The sequence below is a fragment of the Pseudophryne corroboree genome, chromosome 2 (genome assembly GCF_028390025.1).
Source record: "Pseudophryne corroboree isolate aPseCor3 chromosome 2, aPseCor3.hap2, whole genome shotgun sequence".
NCBI lineage: Eukaryota > Metazoa > Chordata > Amphibia > Anura > Myobatrachidae > Pseudophryne > Pseudophryne corroboree.
This window is the reverse complement of record NC_086445.1, coordinates 162,510,369-162,535,452: the sequence shown is the minus strand read 5'-3', so window position 1 is coordinate 162,535,452 and position 25,084 is coordinate 162,510,369. Positions and strand designations below refer to the sequence as shown.

Genomic DNA, 25,084 nt, shown 5'->3' with positions numbered 1-25,084 from the left:
TTTCAACTGATACCGAACAAAACTTCAACCGACAGATGTACATTAACCTGACATAGAATACCACCGCATTTACCGTAATTATGTCTTTTCTTCATTTCTACAACCCTCAGGTAATGACACACATAGTATAGGGAATACAGGCACAGATATCAGCAATCACATTTTCCCCCATTCATGTATCATCAACTAAAATGTGCTCCCCATTTTGTTCAAAATCCGAAAAGAGCTCGGTAAAGTTTGACAGCCCATCCACAGACCTGTACCACGGGATAAGAAGGAATTCAAATGTATACTTCGCAATACCTCGACGCTTGATTTACAACACGTACGGCACGATGATACATGACCCCCCAAACATGGACTCATACACACATGCTTCTGCTATCTCACTAGGTCATACCCTCTTCCCACCTACTCCTTGCTCCTCCCTTACCCAACCATGGAAATGAATTAACCCCTGACATATATTTTTCTCCTTTTGAAATGTTTTCAGGAAGTGGCAGTTATTATTGACTGCCAAAGGGTGGACTGTCAAAGTCAGAAAAATATCTCTATGCACACTACCATATTTGCACCTCACACAGGTCCGTGCTGCGCATGCGTACGCTCTCCCGTACGTGCGCATACTCACAGTCGCGGGCACCCGCAGGCGCATGGTATGCGTATTTACGGTAGAGTTTATGTGGTTGTAGCGTGCGACTCAATCATTACATATTTTCACTAATAATGTATTTTGTAGATCATGGTCCCTTTGATAGATTCTGAAAGTTTGGTTAATATAGAATGTTTATGAACAGAGGAATCCCTCTTTGTTTGATACGAAGGGTCAGATAGGAGTAATACAGTGGTGTTTAGTATCCATCGGAAGAATATTTAATTAGAAATATTCCGGTGTTGGTTTGAAGCAGATCAATCGCTCGTGCGAATAGTTATGGACATAAGAAGTTTATGAACATTTACTTTATTTGCACTTTATTACCCATGCGGCGGGAAACCCAGTTTCCCTCCCACCTGAGCAGTTGGAAATAGTCACAGCCCACCTGTATGAATCAACCTATGACCTTTTGTTATAATGCGAAGCCGAATTCCTGTGTCCAATGAACAATGAGATTGTAGGGACCATTGAATTGTATTGTGTGTGGGGCATAAATAGCAGGCCGACCATATCCAACTTCACTCTCTTCAACGGTTCTCATTGCTGATAATCGGGAGCTGGATATCGAGGCGCATGCGATCGTTCCCCTTGTGCGTAAGTTCTCTCCGTAATCATATTGTCTTACTGTGAGCCATTTCTCTCTCTCCCTCTCTTCTCTTGTATTTTTCCTTGATTAGACTTGAATTGTATTGTATTGTATTTCCCGTGTAGTTATCTGGTTAGTTGGTTTATGTTATATTGTAGTGTATGCTTTGTACTGTGATTCCTTTTGCGAGTATAATAGTTATAATACATATAATAGGTTTCGGACCCTAAGCCCAGGTATCTGTGTATTCTTTATAAGGGTTAAGTATTCTCTGAGCGTCGGTGACGCTCAAGCAGCTTTGTAGTTAATCAGGTTACACCAGGTTGCACTTACACTCTGTCTCTACACTAAGGTATACTGCGTATCTCACTGTTAAAGGTATAGATATAAAGGTTTAACGTTGTAAGCGTCTGCATCGCTGGTGATCTCCTCGTGGTCCCGAGCGCTGCTACGCTATAGCGAATCATTACGATAAGTCAACAGCCAATAGTCTGCCTGCCTGCGATCACTTGGCCGTGAGTGAACGTGACGCCTGAGCGTCTCGATCACGGCTAAGCGATCGATACGCAACTTGCGTACCCTTACGGTACTTCTTACGTAGATAGCGTACAGTGTTCTTAGACCTCATAAAGGGTTATATACACGATAAATATTTAGCTTTATCAAGACATATGGGGCAGAGGGTAACAAGAGCACATCCAGTCATTCACACAGTTGTCTCCTATGCAGAAATGTATATGCACTGCTAATTATACCTGGGTAGCAATTGCTTTGGCAGTTTTCCTGTTGTCCCCGGTGATCAGTACCACATCCACTCCCATGGCTTTCAGTGTGTGCACAGCAAGGGCTGCCTCCTGCTTCACCATGTCCGCGATAGCAATCATCCCACACAACGCACCTTTGGGAGAGGAGACCTTGTCTCAGAACAAATAGCACTCCAGCTGCAGAAGTATCACCACTGTTTATTCATAACCATTAACATGAGCCCTTAATTACTTTTGAAGCAATGGAAAAAGACCCACTGCAACATACCACAATGTCACAGTCAATATAATGAGTATTATGTAGGGATACAACATGTGACACATTACCATCTATAGCTACAAGCACTGCCGTCTGCCCTTTCATCTCATGACCAGTCATCGCCTCATCTACATCACTGGAAATGTGTAAGCCATTGCGTCTCATCCATTCCCGGTTCCCGATTAAAACAGAGTGAGGTTCTGGGGCTGTGGCTCCTGCAGGTTACACACACATGTACTCATAAGTGAGGCCCATACACAGATGCTGATAAACATAACATTATACAAGAGCATTAATGGAGCTGGTCCTGTGGATCATTCTATAATATAAACATATAGATATAATAGACGGGATGTAATGCCGCCCGAGTTCGGCAGCCATGCGGGATGTCGGACGAACTCTGACCTTTTTTTTTAATGGGCAATCACTTACAAGGCATGGTTTTACCTTGTAGGTGATTGCCCCTTTAAAAAAAAACGTACGATCGATTCGGCCGGCATGCCGCGCGACCGCCGAATTTGGGCGGCATTACATCCTAATGAGTTTGATGGCAGGAAATAACATACAGGTACGGTACATCTAGTCAGGCCTTGCTTGTGTGGGGGGAGTTTGCTCTTTTCTCAAAATATGTAGGGGCTTTAGATTTCATAGTGTACGGAAAATTGTCCCCAAGAACAATGTTCACTCTAAACTGAGTGACCTGGAAAATAAACAAATACTTACGGGTTAGGGGGGTTATTCAGATGTGGAAGCCAACCCAAAAAAAACCAAGCAACTGGGCAAAATCATGTTGCACTGCAGGTGGGGCAGATGTAACATGTGCAAAGAGATTTAGATTTGGGTGGGGTGTGTCTAAACTGAAATCTAATTTGCAGTGTAAAAACAAAGCTAACATTTGTGGGCTACATGCAAAAGCACCTTTTATTTACCCTGCACAGAAAAAATATAAATGTATTTGCTTCCCCTGAATTGCAAAATGGTTTGTTCCAGATACAAACTTACGTGCTCTTCTTCCTTGCTTCCAAATCCGAATCAGGCCCTAGGTGCGTACATACTGCACTTTTGGTCTGATATGAGCGCATATAATCATCAGAAAATTAAACAGTACATGAGATGCAAGCATCCGAGGCCGAACGTTGCAAAGCCTTTTAAGCCGTTTGGCAGCTAATGCGCCTGGATCGGCACAGCGCACACACTTATACAACTGACGGACCATTTTCCTGAGAACGGGCCCACGAGTCTATAGGTATGTACACAACTTTATACAGGCCAAGTGCCTGAGGGCTATTTAATGAATTCCTGTGACCAGCACTGAGATTGCATTTATCGTGGATTTCTGCTCACACCCTCCTGAGCCTGAGTAGAAATCCTCATAAGTAGCGCTACGGGGCTGGTTACGAGTGCTGGGGCACCATAACTACATCGCGTCTGGTACTTAGCATGGGAGAAATTGCTTATCCCATGCATTCTCACACAAAATGGTGGCCAAATCGGGAATTAACTGATTAGCTCCTGGGCAATTAGCCCAGGAACTGAATTCCTGTGTAATAACTGAATTGCCTGCTTGGGGCTGATTCTGGGTAGCACGGATCTCTGTTCACAAATGGCAAGTATTTGCATACATCTCATGTACAAATGCAAATTTACCCCTCTTTGCGCATGTCTGGTCTATTCCGAGTCAGACAGAACTTGCCAGGTCTGTCTTTCCGTGAAATCGGGCGTTTTGAGGCGTGAACTGAGCAGTGACAATGTGATTGTATGAAATTATATTTGGGGCTGGTACAAGTACAGTTACTAATAGTGACAGCTGCAGGAGCTGGTGTAGAGTCAGTGGGCAGCACTGGTTTGGAGCCCTCGTATTAGCTGAATGGATAGTCACATTAGCATAAGCTAGTAAATTAGGCTTCAGCAGCTACGGCCACTTTGCATGACAGTCAGCCCCTTAATTGAAATGCTCTACTGCTGTTAAGAGCAACCCTGCATAATGTCCTTTCCTCTGTGTCTACTCTACTGACGGCACCAACAATCCGTCTCCTGGCATGCACTCTCTGTGGTTGTGAGCACAGGTGGGGTGGTTTCTGACAGTCACAGGGATGTGAGCTGTGGTATAGCCATGGAAGGAATGGTGGACAGGGGTCTGTATATATTGGGTGGAGTGGTTTGGAGTGGGCATTCTTATATTTGGTGGGATGCAGATTGCGTGCTTCTCTTATGCGTTGATCAGTAGATAGATATATGCCCAGTATGCAGGATACCCGCAATATGCCAGCTCTGTTCCACCAGACTGGGAGGAATTCTAATGAAAAGTGGTCTCCCCTTGAAACACTGCTTGTTTCAGTGATTGCACCGCATCTTATAATAAAAAACGGGGTAACCACCCCAAAAAGCTGGCTAACCAGTGGTGTGGCATTATAGTAAATGCTAATGAAACCGCATCTCAAAAAGTATAATGTTCAACAAGCAATGGTCATCAGGAGAGGTCAATGGAGGGTGCCGTATCCAAAATATTGACCCATGGCACAAACATTCCCAACCACAAATACTATTGGGTATGGGGTGGTGGAACCAGCAGGTTATATTTAGATTCCTATTTACATGCTTATACAAGTAAAAGTATGTATTCTGCTGAAGGTGAGCAAAGGACCTAAAGAGATAGTGGCATGTGTTATTTTATCTAATGCTCACACAGGTAGTCCATGCTGGGCAAGCCAGGGCCGTACTGCGGGGTATGCACCAAGGGTGCAACACCGAGGGGGCAAAATGGTCATTACCCCGATGGTACCACAACACACTGATCTACTGTGCAGGGTGCCTGGAGAGACCCTGCTGCAAGGAAAGCCGCAGGACAGTCACCTTCCAGCTCCTGCTACCGGGCCAAGGCGCACATGTTCCCTGCTACGGCCCCGGGGACAAGCTTTTTCACAGTGATCTCCAGACAGAGTTATCAGAACATCCAAAATTCTACCTTGTAATTCCGGTGCAATGATCAGTAAGTTGTCTTCCTGAGGACGGGTGATGCCACTCATGTAAAGGTTCTGCTCATTCAAACCCTCTTCACTCTGCACCAGGACACTTTCCACATTGTTCACTTTACAGCTGATGCCACATCCTGGAACAGCCTGGAAATCAGTACAATATCCCAGGGATTCCGTGCCAAGCTCCTAAATAACATACAATTGGCTGTTATTCCAGTTCTCACAATGAAGAATTCTATAGCCCTGGCAGTCATGCAGTAAGATCCAAAGGGACCAAAAAGAGGTTTATATCATGTTTTTGTTGCTTTTACTGTGCAAAGTAAACATTACATGTTTGTATAGTGCTGTTATCTGTTTATTGTCATATGAATATGTTACTTTAATCTTTACTACACACTGTCATAAACGTCACACATAATCTAGAACTTGATGGCTGACAAGAACCTCTGGGTCTATGTAGGATTTCCTCTTTTGTGTGTATGTGTTAATTTAGTGTTTCTGTTATTTGCTAGTTTTCTTTTACTATTTGGTATGTAAGCATTAACAATAGCAATATGTTAGCCCCATGCATTCCTGAATACTATTACAGTATGATGTAAATTTATATTGTCATACTCAGCGGTTTTGAGTCTATTTACTATGCTCCAACCTGGCATAAAACCACCGGAAAACCACCATTTAGGGGACAGCAGCTCAGCAATAGTGCCGCTAGCCTTGGCTTGCAGTAACAAAATAATGGGGACAAAATTGTGGGCTCTCTCCAAAACTGCTACTAGCAGCACTGGGGTTTGCCAGCCAAGGCTGGTGGCTCTACAACAGGGCAACACGTAACATGGGGTACCCCACCACAGTGCATAGAGTCCGTCATTGCCATTAAACTTCATGGTTTTGCTTTGATTGGTCACTGAGAATGGCAAGCCACATTTGTACACATACATATGAAACAGTGATTCAGAGCAAAGGAAGAGTTTTATATTAGTGTAAATGTGTTAATGAAGATTGTCAGGTTAAGAATATACAAATATAACATCTTACATTAACATATATCTGTCACATTAATATTTTATACATCTGTACACAGTCATTGCTAATATAACTATCATTGTCCCTGTGATGTGTTATCTTGATGTGTTATCTGTATCTAAAACTATATGGCTATCAATACGTACTGTATAAGTATATAGCAGTATCTGTGTGTAAGTGCCTGAAAGTAAATTATATGTATTGTATTGTACTGTACAGTATGTATGTATGTATGTATGTATGTATGTATGTATGCATGAGTGTAAATCTCACTTCTAGGAAAACCTCTATGGTACATTATGTTTCTGAATGATACATAGGGGATACAAATATCTACTAATTTTTGCAAGTGGTTAATGTACTGGATTAGTTATTAAATGGCCATTAACCTTCTTACCACTTTATGAACCCCTTTTGGATAGCAGTCCTCTAGTATGTACAAGACTTAAAACAGTAGTTCCCAAACTTTTTTGAATCACGGCGCCCTATAGTATAAAAAAAAAATTCACGGAACCCCGTCAACTGTATTTATATGTCATCCTTCGGTTCAGTCATATGGTGGGGGACAGGATTCGCTTCTGTTTGTCCACATATTTGATGTTTAGCAGCCACCAGAAATGGTTTTTGCTATTACATTGACCATAAATAGTTTGAACTGGTCCAGGAGCACCAATCCAAGGTATCCCTGCAAGTGCCCAGAGGCACCCCAGGGTGCCACGGCACACAGTTTGAGAACCAATGACTTAAGTACTTTCTCTCCATAGTATTCTTTATTTTTAAGGGTTCCGCATTTCATTGTTACAGTAGCCTACAGTTGTATTACCTCTTTGCAGAATTTTGATACTGCCATTCCCAGGGGATGCTCACTGCTGGCTTCTGCTGTTCCAACCACAGCGAGCATCCTTTTCAGAGGCATCCTGGCTACATCACCCAGTAGCAGTACTCTCATGACTTTAGGGACCCCTTGTGTTATTGTACCAGTTTTATCAAACATCACCGTATTTATCTGAAACAAGAAAACAACCTCATATTTCACTGTTAACAGGGTATCCATATGAAAGCGCAAGGGGGGGAAGCTTTGTAGTGATAGCGATTAAAATGTTAAATATTTATGTTTCTTTGTAATGAGCTAAAAATAAGTGTTGTGAAATTGCAAGGTTTTTGGACACTATATTCCAGTTTTCAGTCTAATTTGAGCCATCATTTGGATCCTGGGTCTTCAACCTGCAGCTCTCCAGCTACTGTGGAACTACACATCCCAGCATGCCCTGCCACATTTTTGCTATTAAGGCATGCTAAAACTGAGGCAGGGCATGCTGGGATGTGTAGTTCCACAGCAGCTGGAGAGCCGCATGTTGAAGACCCATGATTTAGATCAGTGGTTCTCAAACTCGGTCCTCAGGACCCCACACAGTGCATGTTTTGCAGGTAACCCAGCAGGTGCACAGGTGTATTAATTACTCACTGACACATTTTAAAAGGTCCACAGGTGGAGCTAATTATTTCACTTGCGATTCTGTGAGGAGACCTGCAAAACATGCACTGTGTGGGGTCCTGAGGACCGAGTGTGAGAACCTGTGATTTAGATTAAACTAGATGATTTAGATCACAGGTTCTCAAACTCGGTCCTCAGGACCCCACACGGTGCATGTTTTGCAGGTCTCCTCACAGAATCAAAAGTGAAATAATTAGTTCCACCTGTGGACCTATTAAAATGTGTCAGTGAGTAATGAATTCACCTGTGCACCTGCTGGGTTACCTGCAAAACATGCAGTGTGTGGGGTCCCGAGGACCGAGTTTGAGAACCTATGATTTAGATCATAGGTTCTCAAACTCGGTCCTCAGGACCCCACACGGTACATGTTTTGCAGGTCTCCTCACAGAATCACAAGTGAAATAATTAGCTCCACCTGTGAACCTTTTAAAATGTGTCAGTGAGTAATTAATACACCTGTTCACCTGCTGGGTTACCTGCAAAACATGCACTGTGTGGGGTCCTGAGGACCGAGTTTGAGAACCTCTGATTTAGATGATACTAATTTATGTCTGAACTGTATGAGTTATATGGGAGTTACTTACTTAAAAAGTTTAGAAAGTTTGAAATAACCCTTTAATTTGTCTAACTTCATCAATAACTTCTTTGTACAACATCTTCATCAAATTATAGATGCAGAACAGGTTATTGGTTGCTTCCAATTTCCATACATTGGTGTGTGTGTGGGGGAAAATTGATAATAATACTGTAGTTACAACTATTGAGAGTGGATACAGCTGTCAGACTATATTAGCATGGGAAGCAAGATTGTATCTGCACACACACAATTTGTTCAATAAAGATTTGGTACTAAAGCTCCAACTCAAAAAAGACCCCTGTTGTATATTTGATAATTATCATTCAATTTGGGGGTGCTACCAACTACAGCTGTGGTAAATATAATGGAAGAAGAAAAGAAAGGGCTGTATTGTCGATGCACAAAGGGAGAAGTGACCTAGTTGTCACACCCACCAGAAATTTCATAAAATTTAACTTTTATTATTATAAGGCTAAGAAGTGTGAAAATAACTCACACACAAACAAAAAGCATGAGCGAAACATAGAGGTTAAAACTTAGACATATACACAACATACAACAAGTGCAAATGAGAATAATAAAGGTGATTTAAGATTAAAATATGTGTCTGCATGTCTCATTCTAAATGCCCAGACATATATAATATTGTTCTTATTCTCAGTCAGTCTGTCAGTTTATCTAATTGTCAGCAGTTCTTATCCAAGGCGTCTTATTGGCCACTTGTACTAATACTGATAGTACTACTAATATAGTCTGCAGAGATTACGGATTTCTCTATGGTATTATTATATCATCTCACTCTTGTATCCACTTATTATTGTTTAGTGTATCTATTGCTCATAGTTATCCAAATAAAGTGAATACAATACCTGAATTCTTTAAATTAAATATAAGTACAGAATTGATATGAGATGTACTTTATTTCATAAATATTGATATACTATTGATATATAAATTCTGGTTGATACGCTTATAAGTCAGTCAGAGTGTTGATATCCCTGAATGAAAAAGACACACCTCAAATGATAGGAATTAAATTCTAGACAAGTGACACATTCACTAAAATGGTGCTGGTATAATTATGCACCTATCGAGAATGTCACTCAATATTATTACTGTATCCTACAGTAATAATATTGAGTGACATTCTCGATAGTGAGTGTGTGAGTTATTTTCACACTTCTTAGCCTTATAATAATAAAAGTTAAATTTTATGAAATTTCTGGTGGGTGTGACAACTAGGTCACTTCTCCCTTTGTGCATCGACAATACAGCCCTTTCTTTTCTTCTTCCATTATATTAGCATGGGTAAATTATACAGTATCAACTGATGACTGTGCACAAAGTATAAACAAAATGTAACAATGAAACAATGGTCGTATTAGTATGCAATAATTCAATATCACAATGTTCTGTGCTAAATGTCTACTGAGTATACAATCTCTTGGGATGATGAGAGAGAGTTTGCAATTGGTTCCCTGTGCAATCCCCAATTTACACATCCCCCTAACTGGCATCATTGGCCGCCTCTAATGTGTTCACAATTGGTATACTGTAATGCAAATGAGCCATGTCCCAATTAGATCCCAATTGCGGCATAGAGAGAACCCACCTTGTGTGCCATCTCCAGAGGTTCTCCACCTTTGATGAGGATACCGTTTTGTGCAGCAACTCCAGTACCCACCATCACCGCAGTGGGTGTAGCCAAGCCTAAAGCACACGGACAGGCAATAGACAGCACAGTGATGGAAGTCTGGAATGCCACCCGTATGATGATTTCAGCCTTAGAGATCGTTTTGTTGTAACTCTGTAACAACAAAATAAAAACAGAGTTCCCAATCTGAATATGACGGGGGACTGAAATAATCACAGTTGCTGGACTCCCATACTCGGCAAGACTAAGTTACTACATAAAAGAAAAACAAGTTATTGTCAGTAAGGGGGTCATTCAGAGTTGATCGCAGCAGCAGCAAATTTGTTAGCACTTGGGCAAAACCATGGGGGTCATTCCGAGTTGATCGCTAGCTTCCGTTGTTCGCAGCGCAGCGATCAGGCTAAAAATCAGCATTTCTGCGCATGCATATGCACCGCAATGCGCAGGCGCGTCGTACAGGTACAATGGGCATCGTGGGTTTGCACAGAGTGTAACGAACATTCCTGTCGCACGGCCAAACGCAGGAAGATTGACATGAAGTGGGCGTTTCTGGGTGGCAACTGACCGTTATCAGGGAGTGTTTAGAAAAACGCAGGTGTGGCAGAAAAAACGCAGGCGTGGCTGGGCGTTCGCTGGGCGGGTGTGTGACGTCAAAAGCCGTCCCTCCGTCGTTAGTAACTACAGGGCTGGTCTTGTTTGCACAAAACGATTTTGCAGGCGCTCTGCTGCACAAGCGTTCGCACTTCTGCAAAGCTAAAATACACTCCCCGGTGGGCGGCAACAATGCGTTTGCACGGCTGCTAAAAACTGCTAGCGAGCGATCAACTCGGAATGACCCCCAGGGTTTTGCCCAGCTGCTAACAAATTTGCTGCTGCGATCAACTCTGAATTAGGCCCTAAGTGGAAAGGTCGCAAGAGAGCCGGATTATTTAAACAGTTTCCGGTCATTATTAGGGGAGACAGTGAATAAATGACTGGTGGCTTTGATTAATTTGGTAGGTGGAAAAGAAGAAGGACCAGCAGTTAGTTGGGAGAAAATAAAGGTAGTAATTACATTATCCATCCTAAGGCTGGTTACACACTTGGCGATATGCACCTACTTCCGTGGGTCATTAACGATGTATAATATCCTTAGTTTTTACCTTGAAATCTAAAGATATTGTACAATACTGGATGTGCCTCAGCAAGTGTGTAACCTGCCTAGGAGTAAAGGTGGGTACACACTAGGCAACGTGCTCTATGAGGGATGTCGACTAGTGTTTCCCCTCCTGGGGCGGTCGGCGGCAGGGCCTACACAATGACGACCATCTCGCTCAGTGACGTCACGTTGTGGCCAGGCCGTGCAGGCAGCTCTTGGACGACAGTCTAAATTGAGCTGCATGCATGGCAGACAGTGAGGGTCTTTAACAACCAGCGCTGCCGTGCATGGCTTGTCGTCACCGGCATACACACTTGCCGAGAAAGTGAACAACGTCACTCAGGAAGGGTGAAAATGAGCGGCGTTGTTCGTTTTCTCGGCAAGAGTGTATGCACCTTTAGAGAGTCCCAGATTATCAGAAAGATTTTGGGGTATTGGTGTGGAATATTCTGTATTGAAGTTAAATTATATCTATTTTTTCTTTTAAAGCATTTAGTTAATACATGGGCTGAGAGTGTGTTGCTGTCCGCTGGAGGCGCTAGGTAGCAGTACAATTCAGAGGAGAACCAGTACTCTCTCCAACTACCGACCCATCTCTCTCCTCCCTTTTGCCTCCAAACTCCTTGAGCGTATTGTCTACAACCGCCTTACTTCCTTTCTTTCCTCACACTCACTACTTGACCCATTCCAGTCTGGCTTCCGTCCTCTCCACTCCACTGAAACTGCCCTTACAAAAGTATGCAATGACCTCCATGCTGCTAAATCTAAGGGACACTACTCTCTACTTATTCTACTTGATCTCTCTGCTGCTTTTGACACTGTGGACCATCCTCTCCTACTGCAAATCCTTCACTCCATTGGTCTGCGCGACACTGCCCTCTCTTGGCTGTCTTCCTACCTCTCTGACCGTTCATTCTCTGTCTCTTCTCATGACTCCACCTCCCCCTCACTTCCACTAACTGTAGGTGTACCCCAAGGTTCTGTCCTTGGTCCTCTCCTCTTCTCTCTCTATACATCCTCACTAGGTAAGCTCATTAGTTCTTTTGGTTTCCAATATCATCTCTATGCTGATGACACCCAAATCTATCTTTCCTCTCCAGTCCTCTCCCCTGCTCTTCTCACTCGTATCTCCAACTGTCTCTCTGCTACCTCTTCCTGGATGTCCCAGCGCTTTCTTAAACTTAACATGTCTAAGACCGAGCTGATCGTCTTCCCTCCCTCCCGCATAACCTCACCTCCTACAATCTCATTATCTATTGATGGCACTACTATCTCCTCTAGCCCCAAGTGCGCTGTCTTGGAGTAATTCTTGACTCCTCCCTCTCCTTCAAACCACACATTCAGCACCTCTCACAAACCTGCCGTTTTCATCTAAAAAATATTTCCAGGATCAGACCCTTTCTGACCCAGGATGCTACTAAGACTCTTATCCACTCACTGGTCATCTCCAGACTGGATTACTGTAATCTCCTCCTGACTGGCATTCCTGGCAAATACCTCTCTCCACTCCAATCTATCCTCAATGCTGCTGCCCGGCTCATTTTCCTCACCAAACGCACTACGTCTACCTCTCCTCTCTTACTAGACCTTCACTGGCTCCCCTTCCCTTTCAGAATCCATTTCAAGCTTCTCACACTCGCTTACAAAGCCCTCACCCACTCATCTCCCATCTACATCTCTGATCTTATCTCCCTTTACACTCCCACCCGTCCTCTTCGCTCTGCTAATGCACGACGACTTTCCTGCCTACGGATTACCTCCTCCCACTCCTACCTCCAAGATTTTCGCGTGCTGCACCACTTCTCTGGAATTCCCACCCCTCCCCCTCAAACTCTCCACCTCTCTACAAAACTTCAAACGGGCTCTCAAGACCTACTTCTTCACCAAACCTAGCCAAATCTCATCCTAACCCTCTGTTCTACACTCTCTATGTACCCCATCTGTGTCACCCCTGTCTGTCTACCCCTCCCCTTTAGAATGTAAGCTCTCACGAGCAGGGCCCTCTTCCCTCATGTGCTTATCCTTTCTTACCTTAATAATCTTCAACTGCATCAACTCCAGCAGTCTTCTGCCACCTGATACTTATTCCAGTGTCATCTGCTGATGTAACTATGTTTATTTACCCTGTACTTGTCCTATACTGTCATCAACTGTAAGTTGCTGTTTTCCTGTTTGATTATTTATGTACTCTGTAATTGGGCGCTGCGGAACCCTTGTGGCGCCATATAAATAAAGGATAATAATAATAAATAATACTGATGCTTGTAGATAAAGTGAGTTAACAAGAAATGTATAACAAGCCGGGATGACAACAAGGAAGATTTGTAGTAGTAGATTTGTATATAGAGATGGAAATGATGGAGGAGAGAGAATCTGGGGAAATGAGGATAAAGGTGGTCATTCCGAGTTGATTGCACGCTGCAACTTTTTGCAGCCCGTGTGGTCAGATAGTCGCCGCCTATGGGGGAATAAATTTTAGCTGTGCAAGAGTGCGAACGCTTGTGCAGAGGAGCTGTACAAAAATATTTTGTGCAGTTTCTGAGTAGCTCTGAACTTACTCAGCCGCTGTGATCATTTCAGCCTGTCAGGTCCCGGAAATTACGCCAGGCACACGCCTGCGTTTTCCTCTCCACTCCCAGAAAACGGACAGTTGCCATCCCGGAACGCCTTCCTGCTGTCAGTCACCTTGCGATCGCTGCTGCGATCAAAATCTTGGTTAGAACCGGGCAGCGACACGCCTGCGCATTGCGGCAGCAGCACATGCGCATTCCGGACCCGATCGCACGGCTGCGAAAAACTGCAGTGTGCGATCGGGTCGGATTGACCCCCAAAGCCCGGGTCACTGAGCTGGAGAGATGAGGATGGAGGGCGAGGAGTATAAACTATAAATTAATGTATGAGGATGGATCTTTATGAGACAAAGGGGGTCATTCCGAGTTATTCGCTCGTTGACGATTTTCGCAACGGAGCGATTAAGGCAAAAATGCGCATGGTACGCAGTGCGCATGCACTAAGTTTTTAGCACAAAACTTAGTAGATTTACTCACGTCCGAACGAAGAATTTCCATCGTTGAAGTGATCGGAGTGTGATTGACAGGAAGTGGGTTTTTCTGGGCGGAAACTGACCATTTTCTGGGAGTGTGCGGAAAAATGCAGGCGTGCCAGGATAAAACGCGGGAGTGTTTGGAGAAACGGGGGAGTGGCTAGCCGAACGCAGGGCGTGTTTGTGACGTCAAACCAGGAACGAAACGGCCTGAGCTGATCGCAGTGTAGGAGCAGCTCTGGAGCTACTCAGAAACTGCTAAGAAATTTCTATTCGCAATTCTGCTAATCTTTCGTTCGCAATTCTGCTATGCTAAGATACACTCCCAGAGGGCAGCGGCTTAGCGTGTGCAATGCTGCTAAAATCTGCTAGCGAGCGAACAACTCGGAATGACCCCCAATAATTCAGTTTAGGGGAATGAGGAATGACTGTGTAAGAGATGAGGGTGTGCTGTTACACAGAGAAAGCTCTAGCTCATTACAGGAATTAATGAAGAAACAACTTACAGGAAAATATTTGATTATGACATCAAAATTCACAAAGCCAATCGTGATCCAGGCGATCAGCGTCAGGACAGAAACGCAGATTATAAATGGGACAAAGTAGCCACTGATTTTATCGGCCAACTGCTGGATCGGTGCCTAAAAATGACAGCGAAACAGAGAGTGTATTCATAACTACAAATGATAATACTGGAAAAAACAAGTGTAGCTTTACAGAGTGCTCCTAAAGAGCACCACAAAATACTATGGTTATGTGCTACAGCGCCTACATGGTGCACCAAGAGCAAGTGTCAGTAGGTTAACTGCTCCCCGGTGTGTGGAAAGGTAGAACACATATCTTCAGCAAGTGCACTGTGTAACAGTGCACAGCCAGTCCTGCTGAGTTTCCTGCTACAGCTGTTCCTGCCGAGTTTCCTGTCACAGCCAGTCCTGCCGAGTTTCCTGCCACAGCTGTTCCTGCCGAGTTTCCTGTCACAGCCAGTCCTGCCGAGTTTCCTGCCACAGCCAGTCCTGTAGAGTTTCCTGCCACAGCCAGTCCTGTAGAGTTTCCTGCCACAGCCAGTCCTGTAGAGTTTCCTGCCACAGCCAGTCCTGCCGAGTTTCCTGCCACAGCCGTTCCTGCCGAGTTTCCTGCCACAGCCAGTCCTGCCGAGTTTCCTGTCACAGCCAGTCCTGCTGAGTTTCCTGCTACAGCTGTTCGTGCCGAGTTTCCTGCCAAAGCCAGTCCTGCCGAGTTTCCTGCCACAGCCAGTCCTGCAGCATTTCCTGCCACAGCCAGTCCTGTAGAGTTTCCTGCCACAGCCGTTCCTGCCGAGTTTCCTGTCACAGCCGTTCCTGCCGAGTTTCCTGTCACAGCCGTTCCTGCCGAGTTTCCTGCCACAGCCAGTCCTGCCGAGTTTCCTGCCACAGCCGTTCCTACTGAGTTTCCTGCCACAGCCAGTCCTGCCGAGTTTCCTGCCACAGCCGTTCCTGCCGAGTTTCCTGCCACAGCCGTTCGTGCCGAGTTTCCTGCCACAGTCAGTCCTGACGAGTTTCCTGCCACAGCCAGTCCTGCAGCGTTTCCTGCCACAGCCAGTCCTGTAGAGTTTCCTGCCACAGCCGTTCCTGCCGAGTTTCCTGCCACAGCCGTTCCTGCCGCGTTTCCTGCCACAGCCAGTCCTGCCGAGTTTCCTGCCACAGCCAGTCCTGCCGAGTTTCCTGCCACAGCCAGTCCTGCCGAGTTTCCTGCCGCAGCCGTTCCTGCCGAGTTACCTGCCACAGCTAGTCCTGCAGAGTTTCATGCCACAGCCAGTCCTGACGAGTTTCCTGCCACAGCCGTTCCTGCCGAGTTTCCTGCCACAGCCAGTCCTGCCGAGTTTCCTGCCACAGCCAGTCCTGTAGAGTTTCCTGCCACAGCCAGTCCTGCCGAGTTTCCTGCCACAGCCGTTCCTGCCGAGTTTCCTGCCACAGCCGTTCCTGCCGAGTTTCCTGCCACAGCCGTTCCTGCCGAGTTTCCTGCCACAGCCATTCCTGTCAAGTTTCCAGCCACAGCCAGTCCTGCCGAGTTTCCTGCCACAGCCAGTCCTGTAGAGTTTCCTGCCACAGCCAGTTCTGCCGAGTTTCCTGCCACAGCCGTTCCTGCCGAGTTTCCAGCCACAGCCAGTCCTGCCGAGTTTCCTGCCACAGCCAGTCCTGCCGAGGTTCCTGCCAAAGCCAGCCCTATCTCCTAGAAAGTAGTGTACAGTTTCCAAACATCCTGAGTGTCTTGTTACCCTGTCTTCTAGAGTCCAGTGTCCAGGAGCCAGTTCTGGGAAGCCTCTACACTGTTCAGGTGTTTGTTTGGCTCAACTCATAGACCTCAAATTGCCATTACAGTAGCTTGTATTCCCTCCCGTTTCTTCTGCCTCCATTTGTTTATGCTTGCTCTTTTGTTACCTATTCTTGAGTTATATTGTTCAGTTTGTTTCCCATTTAATCATTGTCATATTTCCAACTAGTACTGTGTGCGAGTGCATTTAAATATGGCATTCGCCTGGCATTACAGGCAACCTTTAAGGAAACCATGGCATTATTAATATTTGCATTTTACAGCATATTTGTTCTTACCTTGGACATTTGAGCTTCCTCCACTAATTTAACAATTTGGGCCAATGTGGTGTCAGAGCCAACATGAGTGGCTTCAACGAGAACGGACCCATGAGCGTTAATGGACCCGGCAATCACCATACTTCCTGGCTTCTTCCGGACAGGCATAGGTTCTCCTAGATGACAGCAGCACAAGAGCATGAAGAGGATTTTTGAAAGCAATACAAGGAGATCTATATATAGGTCCTGCAGCTTCTCAATTGTATTAGAAATTAGAATTAGAAACAAAATTGGCGAGGGAGCTTACTATCTACTGTAGAGTTCAGTGATTAAGAGGATTCAATAGTATGCTTAATGTAGAAGAAAACGTAGGATATATAATCTCATACAAATGTAATTTTAATGTCCATTCTACTAACACTTTAAGACCTAACGTAACCTTAAACCTAACAGGTTTTCTTCTTTTTCTATTAATACTGCTCAGTATAGCCGAACTAAGATTTTCAATGTTCAGTAATTTTTTTAAATAGAAATAAATCTCACATATGTGATCAATATCACAGGAAAATGAGCAACAGGGTTCTTTTAAGCTACCGATTTATATACTACCTGCTATCTGTAATAGTTTGGACTGTGACTGCTGGTGGGGTTTTCTGAAATTTTAAATACCTTAAGTCTAAAGTGTTCAAAGTGCCAGAGGCAGATCGATATAATAACATAATGATAAAACCTTTCTTTATTGAAGACACCCGTAACGTCACTGGTCTCCCCAGGCCCCATAGTTGGCATGTTCCAGATGATTAGCAATTAATTCAGCACTAATGTTCTCTGCCGTGGCTATGCTGTATCAGTAATAGAGTTTACGATATAGGGCCTAATTCAGACCTGATCGCAGCAGCAACATTTTTCTCTAATGGGCAAAATCATGTGCAGTGCAGGTGGGACAGTAGTAACATGTGCAGAGAGAGTTAGATTTGGGTGGGTTATATTGTTTCTGCGCAGGGTAAATACTGGCTGCTTTCTTTTTACACTGCAATTTAGATTTCAGTTTGAACACACCCCACCAAAATCTAACTCTCTCTAGCACGTTACATCTGCCCCACCTGCACTGCACATGGTTTTGCCCATTAGAAAATAATTCTGCTGCTGCAATCAGGTCTGAATTAGGCCCAAAGATAGCTGTACACAGCACTATTTTTTAAACTGTATTGTTAAAACATTAGCACAATATACAAGGATTTAATAATAATAATAATTTTATATATATAGCGCTCTTTTTCCAATAGGACTCAAGGCGCTTCAGGAGGCAATGGAGACAATAGGGGGAGAAGGATCTTACACGAATAGAGGATTTATAAGCCTCCAATGTGTAGAGAGCACTGTCAATCAGTTCTAACCAGTGGTTAAAGGGTCGGTATAATGTGGGTGCCATACTGGCACTTCTTTATAGTATACAACTGTACAGTTCAGAGCTTTGAGCTTCCCCATTCCTAGGGATGGCACTGCATCTCCAGCTTCTGCACTGTCACCCACAACAGAGAGATTTCAGCTTGTACGTCATAGTTAGATAGGTCTTACTTGGGCCACAGCAGGCTGTGTATATAATTACCTGTTATAAGAGACTCATCCGCCATAGATGTCCCCTCAATGACTTTCCCATCAACTGGAAACTTGCCCCCAGGAACAACTTTCACAATATCTCCTCTCTGGACCAATTCTACAGCCACCTGCTCTTCCCTGTGACAAACAAACAATATGTAACCATAAACCATCTCTTTAGTAATATTTATAAAATGACAATGTTCCAGCTGGTATAATGTAGGAATGGTTAGATCCTACCAATCATGCGGGATGCACCAATAATTGGGCCAAATTCAGAGATGTTCGCAAACCCGATGGTTAATGTACATCTCCTATAGTTATTGATCAGCGCACACACAGGATCAGCACTGAGAATATGCAGATCAGTGGATGCGGCAGCAGTCACAGTGCCCCCTAGATCACTGCATGATTGACAGGCTGCGTCTACGGATGTTAGTAACAATCGTCATTTTATCCCCCAAAAATGTTTTTTTTTCAATTGCTTTCCAACTGAACACATATAAGATCACACGTTATCAACATTGTATGAAAAACAATAACGGTATACTGTATGTCTACTAAAATTAGAGACCATCAAAATACTTGAAACAATAAATGGACTTTCATCAGAAAAATCTATAAAACGAACTGGGAGTGGGTTACCTCAATATGGAGTGATCTGGTCCAAGTGTAACAATGGTCGCCTCAGTAGCTTGCAGGGATATGAGCTTGGAAAGAGCTTCCGATGTTCTACTCTAGGATACAAGGGAAGTCGCAATCGGAGTTTACAGTTATTCTTACAGGTTGTGAATAGAAATTGTAGAAGATACAGAGATCATTTTTCTTTACCACGTTGTTTGGGCAACTTATTTGTCTCCATGATATTAAAAACCACCAGGTTTTATAAAAATTCTATCTGTTCAGAGTAAATGTAATAGGGTGCGAGAATCCGGAAGTGTGGGGCTTCGTGTGAGAATGCCCCTATTTTTAAAGCGGCAATCCTTACAAGGCAAAACAAAACTGGTTTTGCCTTGTAAAGGATGACCGCTTTAAAATGACATTTTCCCCTTCCTATCAACTGTGACCAAAAAAAATTAAATGGGGGTCATTCCGAGTTGTTCGCTCGTTATTTTTTTCTCGCAACGGAGCGAATAGTCGCTAATGCGCATGCGCAAAGTCCGCAGTGCGACTGCGCCAAGTAAATTTGCTATGCAGTTAGGAATTTTACTCACGGCATTACGAGGTTTTTTCTTCGTTCTGGTGATCGGAATGTGATTGACAGGAAGTGGGTGTTTCTGGGCGGAAACTGGCCGTTTTATGGGAGTGTGTGAAAAAACGCTACCGTTTCTGGGAAAAACGCGGGAGTGGCTGGAGAAACGGAGGAGTGTCTGGGCGAACGCTGGGTGTGTTTGTGACGTCAAACCAGGAACGACAAGCACTGAACTGATCGCAGATGCCGAGTAAGTGTGGAGCTACTCAGAAACTGCTAAGAAGTGTCTATTCGCAATTTTGCTAATCTTTCGTTCGCAATTTTGATAAGCTAAGATTCACTCCCAGTAGGCGGCGGCTTAGCGTGTGCAAAGCTGCTAAAAGCAGCTTGCGAGCGAACAACTCGGAATGACCCCCATTGTTGTAATGTCAAAACTCATTGATTATACAGTTATTTTGAATGTGAAATGCTACACGACTTCTGAAAGCCTACTGGTTTCTAAGCCTGTCCTGTCGCAGTTGAGTGGTTATTGGCACTGTGTGCACATCAAGGAACCTTTGCAATGTTACTCACCGAGAGGATGTATTTGCAAAGTGACTGACAGGGAGCGTTTGGGAGAGGTAATGGGGAGTGGAGGCAAATATGCAGGTGTGCTACGATCATTTTCAGGGCGTGACTCAGCCTACAACTGCGATCCCCTACGCAGAAAACATGGCCCCTGCATCTCAATACACACGGCCATTCTGCACGACCATAGAGTTTACTCAGATGGTCAATTATTGAAGCATCTGTGACCGCAGCTGCTTCCGTGTACACAGATGCTGGTATCTGTGGTGGGCATCTCAATCCATTTTCAGGTCAGCTACAGCAGTAGCATATATTCACACAGTAACTGCATACAGGATCACAGCTTCATGCGCATTAGGTCCTATGTATAGACTATTTTATAAAGAACAAAACAATAATTTATATTAACAGCACACCTGCCTATTCTCCCTGGATGTCCGTGAGACTCCTGGAATTCCAACAAGACCCCCCGCACCCCGGATAGTAGGCCACCCCCTTTGGTCCTAGTATCTATAGTGGGTGCAGGGTGTGCAGTGCACATGGGCCCCTGAGTCCAGGGGGGTCCACACCACACACCCTGCAACTAGGGTGGCCAATCACGGGCCAGTTTTTCGATCCCGGGAATCGGGATTGAAAAATTATCATTCCCGGGATACCCGGGATTGGTTCCCTTGCAATTTCCGCCGCTGTCCCGCACTCCCCCGCCCTGCTCAGAGCACATAATAACATACCCATCTGCCTGGGTGGGAGGGTGGGCCCACCTACTACAGAGTTGCGTGCCAGCGCTGAGGTCCGAGCAGCGGGCGGCTGTCTGCGCAGCATGACGTGAAGTCAGAGGTCACGCTGCGCAGACAGCTGCACACCACCCGCCGCAGCGCACAGCCAGAAGCAGGGGAGGTGAGCAGGGGGAACCGGGCAGCGTCTGCGCCTCCTGAGGACGTTCAGCGCTGCCCGGCATTAAAAAAAAACAATGGGGTTTCCTAATCCTGAAATCCCTGGGATTGGAAGCCCCAATCCCGGACAATTTTTTGGCCAAAATCCCGGGATCCCGACGATCCCGGGATTGGCCACCATACCTGCAACCACTCACCTGTCCATCAGTGCTGCCATGTACGCGGCAGATATCACCAGGAACATGGAGCAACACTATAACCAGTGTATATACAGGACATTATTCAAAAAAATTTTGTTGTTTTTTCATAATTGGAAAAATAAAATGTTAATCTTAGGATGAATAACTTCTATGATAATGTTTGGATTCTAATATTAGAAATCGCCTTCAAAGAACTGAATATACGCAGTTACCATATGACCATCTTCTCTGTGATTTCTGATACCCCTATTGGATGCATTATCCCATAGACTCATGTAGTCACACACAAACATACTCCATTCCTACAGTGGGTTTGGCATAGTAATAGACATAGTATTATTTGAAGTAACAGTATTTGTATTTTAATGTGAGCGCAGCTCATAAAGAAAATGGGGGAGATTTATCAAAGCTTGGAGAGAGATAAAGTGGAGACAGATAAAAGTATCCAACAATCAGCTTCTAACTGCCATGTTACAGGCTGTGTTTGAAAAATTACAAGACTTGAAAAAGGTCAGTTATTTGACCGAAACGCGTTGTATTTGGACAGAGGATTAACTGGACAAGGAGCGGTGGTACCAGTGGAAGGACTCACATGCTGATTCATGCTCAATGCGGTGGTGCCAGGCTATTTCAGCCCTGGACCCAAACTGCTTATCATAAGCTAGCCCACCGCAGGGCCACCACATGGTGAGAGATTGGTTGTTTACAGATTGCACAGTCACTTTAAACCAGTCACTGCCTCCAGGTCCAGATTCCTTGTTTTTTAACTGTATGTTTTATGTCAGTTAGTTCACTTGTATGAATATATGCACTTTATTCTTGGAATAAAATATATGGTTTTAGCCATTTTTCCCTCATTGATTTCTGGGATTCATCTTAAAGTTTGAGCGCCAATGCATGCTGCACACTTTTCTGGTATTTTGAAAAATGACAGTCAGGAGCTGATTGGTTTGTACATTATCACTCTTCACTTTATCTCTCTCCAGGCTTTGATAAACCTCGCCCTAATTTGTTACTTTACATAAGGGATGATCTCTAGCTAACGCCGGCTCACTTGCGTCTACACAGTATGGGTTTGATCTCTAATGTATAGGTAAGCGAAGAACAACTCAAAGGCAACTTTGAAGCCAAGAAATGCCAAGTCTCCCTTCTGTCTTTTCCCCATTAATATGCTGTTTAAAGATATTTACACGTTTTAAAGAACAGTTACTATACAAAACGGAAGAGAGTAATAACAATATAAAAAAAAGTCCAACTATAAATTTTGCTGTATACACTTGCAAATATTACACCCCGTGGAGTGGAGCAATTGATGGGGAAATGAAAGCTCTGTAAGAAATACTTGGAACACAGCTCATGTAAACAGTTCTATCAGTTTACAGGTAAGCATTAGCGTGTAAGTACGTAAGGTGATACACTAAATCCCGTAAGCTCATTACCCTGACACCTACAGTGCTGCCAATACCCACAAGCACTGGGAATGGTTAAACTCAGACTTGTAGAGATTTCCTTCTGAGCTCCGCTGGGACTGATCTAGCACAATTACCTTTGCTATGTGCTCCAGCCACCTCCCCAGAGAAATGAACATGAACAGCATAGGGGGTGTATCGAAGAAGGTCTCTGGGCTCTGCTCAGACCTCTCTGCCATGGCCACAATCAGGATACACACAGAGTAAATGTAGGCGATGCTCGTGGCTAGGACGATCAGCACATCCATGTTGGTTGCTTTGTGTTTCAGTGACTTGTAAGCCTGGACATAGAAGTACCATCCTCCAAAGGACTGTGGATCAGACAAGCATTACACCGCTAATGAAAGCCTTAACAGCACAATTATTCTGCGTATAAATAGCATTTAAAAGATAAATACATTATTTTATTTATGCCATAACTGGGACTTACGTCCCCTGCGGAAAACGCATGGAAAAAGAAACACATGGAAGAAGAGCAATAATAATTGGTAGTGAGTATGTAACATCACCCTAATAGCAATACATAGTACTGTAGGGTGTCACGTCACAGGTCACAGTAAACTATACCTACAGTAACATCATAAAAAATGCTGCAAACGTCACGGGGGACCCAAGGGGTTATGGGCCTGAGAACATTTCCACTTCCTGCAAGCACAGTCAGCTACTGAAACACATACTGCAGTTTAATAAGGATTTGAAGGCACAAGATATAATTAAACTAAGATAGAATGACTGAGATCAGCAGAAACAGGGGTCCTGATTCAGAGCTTGCGCTAATGCAATCACAGCAGCCAATTTGTACACCATCAGCCATCTAAGTAGCCCACAGGTCACGCAGACCGGCTGCCACACCTCAGTCGCTGAGGCCAGGAAACGTCCATCAGAAAATGGAGTCCCTGGCATTGGCACTCCTATAAACGGAGTGAAACGGAACCCATTGCCGCCCCTCCCCTGACATCTGCAGCCTCACTGCACGCGAGGAGGCAGGACCCATAATGCACATGTGCAGTATACTGTAGGTCCTACGCATGACACACATCTCTCAAACCTGAATCAGACCCAATGTGGAAAAACATGCTAATGCAGCAGCCGCCTGGAGATGGATTGAGACGCCCACTGTCAGCCTCGCAAATTTTAGCATCTGCGTATAAAAAAGCAGCATCCGACGCAGATCATTTGATTGTCAGACTTTTGAGTAGCTATACGGTCGTGCAGTATGGCCACAGGAAGTAAGATGCCGGAGCCCTTTCTAATGTGTATGCGATCGCAGTCTGGGGCTGAATGGCAGTGACAAGTCTGTGTTTGAGTCGGCGCACCCCTGTTACTGCCCACAAACAGCCCCTATCTGTCAATCAGACAGCACATGTGCAGTGCAGCTTAAGACACATGTGCAGTCAGATGATAATCGCTCAATTGTGGAGAAATCGGCATTGCATAATACAGCTCTGAAACAGGCCCGGGGTTCCCTGAGCAGTAGTTATCACTGTTCTAGAAGCTGAAGAAAAATTCATAACACGATTATAAACAAACTGTGATGGCAATTGTCCACTCTCCAGTACAATCTCCAGGGCCCTCTACTGGTGGTCAGGAAAGTCCCATTCACGGCAGTGCAGAGGGAGATAGTGGAATTCAATTTACTTACTGAATATAGGGGGAGATGCATCAAGCCTTGGAGAAAGATTAAGTGCAGAAGTTGCCCAAAGTAACCAATCTGGTTCTAATTGTTATTTCATAGACTGTGCTATATAAATGACAGAAGCTAATTGGCTGCTTAGGGTAACTTCTCCACTTTATTTCTCTCCAAGGCTTGATACACCTCCCCCTACGACTCCTATGTACTGCAATAATGTAGTTGTACAGTATTTTCAAATATAAAGTATAGACAAACTGAAAACTCTGCAGGAAGATGCTGTGTGCCTGAGTGTATCAGTGGCTCCTCTGGGCACCCTAATGTGTCTCAGAATGGGACAGGAAGCCTCATAGCCATGCTAATAATAAACCATGATAGCAGCTACAATCTGCACTCAGCCCGACTACCGTGCTGGCTGGGTCACCACACGTTCCCAATAACAGTAGGACTTGTTTCTAGTAAAACCATGGTACACACAGAAAGCTGAAATACTGAGCCATCCTCTAGAAGACAGGGTCGTTGGTAACTATGGTACAGAAGGTATTGGGAGTTTGTGAAATCATCAGGTGTGAATATTTGTCAGATTCTGGACTGAATCAGCTAGACTTTCTAGTAAATTATGTAAGCTGAATTTCTAGAAACAATATACTCTTATCTCCAAACTGGGACTAAAACGAAAGTGAGCTGATTTTGAGAACATAAAACTATTACTGGCTTAAAATGGCAATGTATGGAAGTAATACTGTGCCTGCAGTTGCCTGCACAGTATATTGGAAGTACTGTATATTGTTACTGGCA

The 25,084-nt window shown here is 44.4% G+C and overlaps 1 protein-coding gene across 4 annotated transcripts in view; it reads right to left on the bottom strand.

The window, feature by feature from the left end:
- ATP7B (ATPase copper transporting beta) overlaps window positions 1–25,084 on the bottom strand; it is a 249,017-nt gene that overhangs the window by 45,203 nt on the left and 178,730 nt on the right. For all 4 annotated transcript variants that reach the window (XR_010206109.1, XM_063951945.1, XM_063951951.1 and 1 more), the window contains 10 exons: window positions 22,734–22,967; window positions 18,981–19,072; window positions 18,346–18,473; window positions 16,758–16,912; window positions 14,676–14,810; window positions 9,947–10,141; window positions 7,086–7,268; window positions 5,230–5,425; window positions 2,333–2,479; window positions 1,997–2,139 (listed from right to left, as the gene is read on the bottom strand). Coding sequence is in view for 3 of the 4 variants with exons in the window: in XM_063951945.1 (XP_063808015.1) it covers window positions 1,997–2,139; window positions 2,333–2,479; window positions 5,230–5,425; window positions 7,086–7,268; window positions 9,947–10,141; window positions 14,676–14,810; window positions 16,758–16,912; window positions 18,346–18,473; window positions 18,981–19,072; window positions 22,734–22,967 (1,608 nt within the window). In the remaining variant the exon portion in view is untranslated. The remainder of the gene's footprint in view (window positions 1–1,996; window positions 2,140–2,332; window positions 2,480–5,229; window positions 5,426–7,085; window positions 7,269–9,946; window positions 10,142–14,675; window positions 14,811–16,757; window positions 16,913–18,345; window positions 18,474–18,980; window positions 19,073–22,733; window positions 22,968–25,084) is intronic.